This window comes from Branchiostoma lanceolatum, chromosome 1 (genome assembly GCF_035083965.1).
Source record: "Branchiostoma lanceolatum isolate klBraLanc5 chromosome 1, klBraLanc5.hap2, whole genome shotgun sequence".
NCBI lineage: Eukaryota > Metazoa > Chordata > Leptocardii > Amphioxiformes > Branchiostomatidae > Branchiostoma > Branchiostoma lanceolatum.
Window position 1 is genome coordinate 28,239,746 of NC_089722.1, and position 7,879 is coordinate 28,247,624.

At 44.1% G+C, this 7,879-nt stretch overlaps 1 protein-coding gene across 1 annotated transcript; it reads right to left on the bottom strand.

Annotated features, from left to right (window-relative positions):
* Positions 1 to 3,331: 3,331 nt before the first annotated feature.
* Positions 3,332 to 7,109, bottom strand: LOC136446682 (cytochrome P450 2J4-like). The gene is made up of 5 exons (XM_066445154.1): positions 6,617 to 7,109; positions 5,830 to 5,994; positions 4,883 to 5,559; positions 4,251 to 4,386; positions 3,332 to 3,621 (listed from the first exon to the last, which is right to left on the bottom strand). The coding sequence occupies exons 1-5, from the start codon at positions 6,990 to 6,992 to the stop codon at positions 3,440 to 3,442; spliced, it is 1,536 nt and encodes a 511-aa protein (XP_066301251.1). The 5' UTR covers positions 6,993 to 7,109; the 3' UTR covers positions 3,332 to 3,439.
* Between the last annotated feature and the right edge of the window lie 770 nt (positions 7,110 to 7,879).

Here is a 7,879-nt window from a genome sequence, read left to right on the forward strand (position 1 = left end):
TTACTGTGACCGTTATTCGCATTGGGTTGTCTATTCAGTTCTCTTTCGTTTTGTTTCTTTGTTTGTTTCGAATATGAATTGTTAGGATCCATCATCAAAAGAAGTATGTTGTGGCGCGCGTTAAGCTCAAATGGCTCTATTTGAAGTCAAGTCACTAGACTGTTGTCCTTACAGTAGAAGTACATCCCTGACCCTTAAGCCGAGACTGAGTAGATCGGGGCTCGTTTCAGCCTCTAAAGTTGCCAATGTAAACAAAAGCATTTTTTCATAGTAGTCACAGGACTGTCATATCAAGTTTGGATGAAAAATGATCAAGAAAAACATGACCATATTCTGCTTATTGTTGATAACCAATTTTAAAACTTACACGCGACAAAATATTTTACATTGATGAATATGATATTTCCATTACAAAGGGGCTTTGATATCGGCTATTGCTGCTCAAATGAAATATCTACAAATATATGATATCAACCAAATTTTGTTTTGGCATTGCTTCTTAGAAAAGTTGAGGAAGGTAGACGTGTTTTTTTGTGTGTTCCGTTTAAAGATTCCATATCCACGGCGTTTTAGACGTACACTACAGCAGTGTTTCAGGTCACTAAGCCTTTTCTGTATGGTTAGTAATGTCGAGGTTACGGGGGGACACTTGTACTTGTAGTCCACGGTAGTCATTCTGCTACCTGTAACTTTGTCAGCCACTATATCTGGTTGTAAATGAGTAGGCTACAGACTAAAAAGTTAAGTAGGTTCCAGTTTTTGCAGCAACGCTTTAGTTACTCCTATTTTAAAACCCAGATTTTACAAAATGCTACCTGTAGCTTCGTCCGCCATTACTAATATATCTGGTTGTTACAGTTCAATACGTCCCCTCTGGAGGCCACGAGTTGCCCGAGGTCTCAGCTGTCCTCGTCTGAAGAATGCGTGTCACTCTGGGGCCCTAGGGAAGGGTGGTCTTCTCATGCCAAACCTACGTCAGACGGTTTTGTATTCACTTCAGACATGGGGCTGTCGCAAGGGTTTACTTTGAACATGACTGGTGCAGACAAACAAACAAATAAACAAATGAATAAAGAAACAGTGGGTTAGGAGCGAGACTGTGGTCTTGATATTGTTTCCAAATAACTTCAAAGGGGTAAACTACTACATTTGTTTATTTTGTTCTGTTTATTGTTTACTTACATTTAAAGATAAACAAGTAATTTAGTAACAGCATGGAAAAGAACCAGAAACCTATTGGGGAGACCAGAAACCTGTAATGGTTTTCGTGGGTCTTGCACCGACTGAGATTACACGTATGATCATAACAATTGCTGTTGATTATGATATACATACATAAACAATAAGACAAAACAAAGAGCAAATCGTTAAAGATATACAATAAAATGACGGAAATAACTTGCATATCTTATAAGTTATACCCAATGCATATCTGCACTGACGACCTAAACGAAGGTTGAGGACTTGGGTTGCTGTTCGGAAAGTAGACAGTAACGTTAGATATTTCATTTTCAAAACAACGTTGCCTGAGCCTCCGTTGCAGTCCTTTCCACTATCGATTTTCCCGTAGCTTCCACACGGCGGTTACAAGCTCACAGCGGTTACGGGATCCCAAGCAGATACGGGGGGGGGGCTCAAGCAGATGCGCCCCCCCCCCACCCAAAAAAAAAGGTGACAAAAAAATCGCTAGTGGGAAGGACTGCAACGGAGGCTAACAATTACCGTCCTTGAGGGAAGGGCGGATGGAATTTGAGTGAGTGTGAGAATGTGGGGTGTGATGCGGATTGTGGTGGGCGAGGCAAGAGAAACAAAGGACCAGAAGACAATTGGGGCGTAGTCGTCACGTGCATTTTTTTAGAAACCACACAATACAGCATCTAGTCAGAGATTTGATAACAGGTTAAGAAAATGGCCATGCATATGGTTCTTTTACTGTGTGTTTTAGAAAACGTGCCAATCTCTATGGTCTTTTTTTCTCTCTCCCTCATTCATTCTTTCCTCCTTCCATCCATCCATCCATTTATCCATTCGTCCGTTCGCGAATGCCCTTTATTTACTATTGTATAATATTCATTTTTGTTCATTAACTCACAACGGTTCTCTTGTAGCAAAAAGGGTTTCATCCCTCTTCGCCACTTTCGGCTGCGGAGTTTAGGAGAACAACCGCTTCGACAAAGGAGAATCTGTGTCTTTTGTGAAAGAAATACTGTTGAGTTGAGAATAGATGGTACTTAATTCTGGGTGTGTCGAGGTCAGTATGAGTCCAAACCAGGGTCGTGACACAGGGATGGGATCCTACCTACGTCTTAAAGCCCTTAAGACACCACCACGCACCACCACGCCCATCCCTTAGAATCCTTTGGTTGAAATTAGGGTTTGTGCGTAAACGTTGTGTTAAGTTTCAAAACCTTATTTGATAGGTTTCAAGTTATACCTTAACGGGAATTATGTCGGGAATTTTGAGATGGAAATATGTTGTTGTTTTTTTCAATGTAGTTGAATTTGAAATTAGGGCTTGTGCATGAATGTCATTTGTGATGTATTCGGAGTTGAACACATCATTTTGTAAGTTTGAAGATCTAGCCTGACAGGAATTTTCGTCGACTAATGATATGAAATATGTTTTTTTGTATTTGTATTAATATTAGAATGGGCACGAAGAACCCGCCCTTCGTATGTGGGCGTCTCCCTGTCTCATGCAAACACTCATCTTGATAATTGATCACTGACGAAGAAAATTACCCAGGAATTAAGTACATCGAGTAGAAAAAAGACATTGCCTTTTAATGGAACACGTCACGTGACTATAGAGGGCAGGTACGTTTACTTACAGTTATGAAAGTACTGTATAGAAAAAAGATAGTCATGAGTTGCTGTAAAATCATTTTTATTGTATATTATCTTTTGGGCAATATAAATGCAACTGTGGGTTTTGTTTGTATTTTTGAAACGTAACAACTCTGAAGAGGTTGAATTGCTGGCGAGTCTCGTGACTTCTGATACAAGCCAAAATGTTTGAGGAACTTCTTTTCCAGTTCGTATACAGGCTTAAGTTTACTAGCTTGATTTGATGTTATTTACTTACACATGTTACAAACGATTTACAGAACAATACTGGAACCAAAAAAAGTACACGTGCTGGGGAGAAGAAAAAATATGATGGCTTGTTCAAGGTCTTCCCCCGTCTAAGTTAACAAGTGATAACATACATCTAGCAAGTCATAAAATGATAATAATGATAACAAAGGATCATATTTCGCTTCCCATACCGTAGGTATGGGTAGAGTGAAATATATTGTTTTTGTAGAGTGATAATGATGATAAATGGTAACAATGTGATAAAAGATAGCGTTTGAAAGTTATACATTAAATGACAACATAAGTTACTACAGAAATGGCAAAGCTTGTTTGCATCAGCAGCTCAGTGAGCTCGTATAATCTAATCGCGACTGACAGCGCAAAGGTTATGAGGCGGCGCTGCGAGCGTGAAGCCCATCTCCCCATCCATAGGCGGGGCAGAAGCGTCCTCTGGCAACTTGAAAGTGAAGCGCTGCACCATGGAGACGAAGAACAGGAAGGCCTCCGACTTCGCTAGCTGCTTGCCAGCGCACGCCCGCCGTCCTGTAAGGAAAATATCATAAATTTTACAATGTAATATCTTGATTTTTGACAAAACTTTTGTAAGGTGCTGAAGTTTACCTTTTGATTGAAAACATACCTTGGAGCGTGTTTGTTTTACAACGACACACAGGAAGATCGCATACTAGAACAACGACATGTTTGTGTCTACGTTTTCAAATAAAACGATCCATTGTACATGTATATCACAGTCGACATACTTATTGCCTATTCAAGTGATTCTTTGTGCTAGTATGACTGCTAAAGTTAACTGGAATGTAAGGGTACATTTTTCTTCTGACTCCTGCTTTTTCAAGGATATCTCGTCGGAATCGTTGATTTGATGAAATAAGACATAATGGAGTGTAAAAATAGACCAATTTCGTAATGTAACGAGTGCTCTAAACTTAAAGCCCCTCTCACTGCACCCGCGGCACGATCAAATTGACAAATCACTCAACGAATTTCATCGACAAAAAACGAATCTTTTTAAGCTTTGTGATACATGTATTCCCATTATAAAGTCAAGGGTAACACAAATCCAGTTTAGGACGCAGCGCCGCCGCCAGTGTGCCGCGGGTCCAGTGAGGGGGGGGGGGCTTAACGGCACGGTGTAGGCATAGGAGACGTACCTAGGCTGAAAGGTGAGTAAGACGGCAAGTTGCGCACGACCTTCCCGTCACGCCCGATGAACCTTGTGGGGTCGAACCGCTCCGGCTCCGACCAGTACTTCGGGTCCATGTGAAGGGACCACAGGTTGAAGTACACCTGGGGGGAGACAGTCGTATTTAGTACTAGTACTAGTAGTCTATTGTTACAACAAAGTCAGCCACAGTTCACTGTCACATGTATGTTTTTCCCTATATTTCTACAATGTATTTGCAATTAGCCCACGGGCATGAAGTTGTAATAAAATTTAAACTTTATTCACTTGATTGTGTTCAAGCTTTACCTATTGATGCGTGCTTTTTAGACCCATCAATTAAAGTATAAACAAGACAATGGAAAAAAAGATATGAAAGTATGTCCTTCCTTTAGTTTTTATCTCGTGTTTTTTCTCTTTCGTGGTGAACAGTACTGCAAACAAAGAAATATTGAAAGTAAATTTGCAGTTCTTTAAATTCTCGTGCATCCGCTCCTAGCCTGACTAAATCGCGCTCCTAGCGGCCGGCCCGACGGATACCTCCGCCCGAGAGCTTGTGTGAACAAAGGCTACATCCACTCCTATTGTGTCAATAGTTTCCACCAAGGCCTCTCCACTAACCTGCGTGTTTTGCGGGATTTCGTAGCCGTTCAAAGTGACGTCAGCCCCGGTCATGTGCGGAACGGAGAGCGGACCCGGCGGGCGGATCCGGAGGACCTCGTAAAGGAAGGCGTCGGTGTAGGGCATCTCGGGCCGATGGGCGACCGACACCGGCGCCTCCCGGCCCACCACCCGGTCGACCTCCTCCTGGACCTTCCGCTGAACGTCCGGGTGAGTTGCCAGGTACAGCAGCGCCCAGCGCTGGGTGGTCGCTGAGGTGTCGGTGCCCGCTATGAAGAGGTCGAAGATCAGCGCTACGAGATACTCCTCGCTGAAGTTGTCCGCGAGATCGTTCGAGTTCAAGTCCCTGCCCTTCCACATCTCGTGAAGATACGCGTCGATGACGTCTCTCTTCACCTCGGGATCGAAACTGTCCTTGTGTCTTTGGACGATCTTCTTCAAAAAGTCGTCGATCTTGTCACAGTTGTCGATCACTTCGCTGCCGAGTTTTGACAGGACGGGGACGAACCGAGCCCACGGGAAGAAGTTGAAGATTTGCCCGACCATCGAAAGGCGAGTCCCACGGTCGAGGAGAGCCAGCATTTGTTGGAAGTCTTCGTGGTCGTACGGAAACCTCGAGCCGAACACGACGGAGCAAATGATGTTGGAGGCGGCGTTGGACAAGAGATGTTGCGTGTCTGTGGAGTTGGGAAATCGAAATATCTTTATCAATTCCAAATACTTGTAATCAAACAAGACATAAAAGTTATCATTTCAAGCAATGTACAAGCAACTTATTACAGTCGACTGCCTTCAAAAGTTTTAAACTCTTTTTAAACGCCCCCTCTCCCAACTGTAGCCTGAATACCACCCTCCGTAGTGACCGCTGGCTCAATGCTTTTCGCTTGCTAACCACGGCTATCCCGGCAGTTCTTCAATTGAAAGAAGATTAAGGAAAAACGTCTGACCTATCGGGCGGCCATTGTAACTAGCCAGCCAGTTGCACAGCTCGTTTGCCTCTTCCTGGATGCGGAGTTCCATGGACTGTTTTCCCAGACCAAAGTCTCGTAAGGTGGTGGTCAGGAACTTGCGGTTCGCCTTCCATGCTGAGTTGTAGTGGCCGAAGATTACACCTGTGCGGTTACAATGATGTCGTCATCAGAAAGTGTGCACGCAACACTTTGTGTCGCTTTCATCCTGATTTTGTGGCGGTCTTTCTGATTTAATTTGTGTTTTTTTTTATTGTAAAACGGACCATTCAGAAACTCCCGCTATCCTGATGAACTCAATATATACAATTGTCTGTCTTGGGTACAAAAACCTAACAGATCGGAGTCAATTTGAAATAGCCTGATGGTAGAAATATCTGGCGACCTCCATAGTGGCCCGCCAAACAACTATGTCACAGTGAGGGGTCCGACAAACGTTCGGCTACCCAGCCGAAATGTCCATTTTATGATGCTTTTAAAGCGGAATAAAATCAGCCTGAGGAATCGTGTGTGTCTGTAAGGCACACCTCTACACTTCGTGTAAATGGGTTACAACACATAGGTTTATTAGGACTTCAATCGCGTAATTTGTATCTATTTTAGAGTCTAATTTTCTGACCCTCACCTCCTTTCTCATGTCGTCAATAAAAAGCGTCCTGCAGGCCGATTTGAGCTTCTCTAAATCTTGTATAAATAAAGGTTCAAACAAAGCAGAGCTAGAAGGGAGGGAAAATGAACCATGATGAAGACTTTCAGACCAGCCTACCTTTCCCTCCGTGCGAGATTCGGTCGAACACGAACGAGCGCGGTCTGTCGGCAAACTCGTCGGCCTGCTTGACGAGGGCCTCCCGCGCGGCGTCCCATCCGTTCACGATGACCACGTCGTCAGACCCCATCCTGACGGTGTAGACGTCGCCGTACTGCTGGCGCCACTCGGTGAACTTCAGGTGCACCTGTTTGGTGAGGCTGGGCAGGTTGCCGATCACCGGCCAGGCTCGTGGCCCCGGCGGAAGACGAGGCCTCCTCAACCGCTCCAGTAGGACAGCCGTCGCGAGGAACGCCACGAGCAGGACCAGAACGGTGCTGGTGTCTAGGACACCTGCAACCGCCTTCACAGCATCCAACGCAAATGCTAAGAACATGGCTAGCTCGTCCTTATGTTTCTTCTTGGACTGTTGAATCGGTTGTCCCCTGTAGTGGAAGCTATGCCGGAGACTTGGTCGTTTTTATAGCCCTCAGCGCGCGACACCCGGTGACATCTGACGACTGGACATCAATTGGACGAATGCCCTCAAGGTATGTTTCAAGCTTTGTGATTGGCCCACGCTTCAGTTACACCTCCAGAAATAACAGTGATTGGACAGACGAAAGCCGACCCCCCTTCAGATCAGAACACTCATTAACTCTCGTCTGCTTTTAGACCAATTAGACAGGAACGAAAAGTGACTTAATCACAGTCTGCTTTCTAAAGCGGTTAGACCGTAACTAATGAAATAGACCAACATGAGATTTTATTCTGAAATGAAACAAAAAGGAGAAGAAACGGACTTAAAAGAGAGTCTTTGACTAGGATCTAATCCTTTGATACACTCACGTCCACTAGACAATGGCAAAACGTTCTCTTAATACTTTTCAACGGATATGCTTGAGGGATTTAATCCGGTGACTATAGTTTAGTCGGATTATCCCCTCTGACGTTTTAAGTAGGGAAGTGGAGCGACGAGCGGGTCTCAATGGACCGTCTTTGTCACAGAATTATCCTCTTCATGCATTTATATCTCCTTTTAATTAAGGAAGAATGAAGACCTTTATTGTACATTTTGACCCACTGGGCTAAAGCACAGTTCACATGTATAAATGTAGAAGGCTGTTAATCTCCAAGCAGATCTACGCGGTGCCCAAATCGTATATGCTAGCCAGAGAAGCTCCAGTCAGCCAGAGAAGCTCCGGTCAGGACACCGTGCAGCTTCTCTGACTGACTGGAGCTTTTTTGGCTAGCATATACGATTTTGGCACCGTATAGATCTGA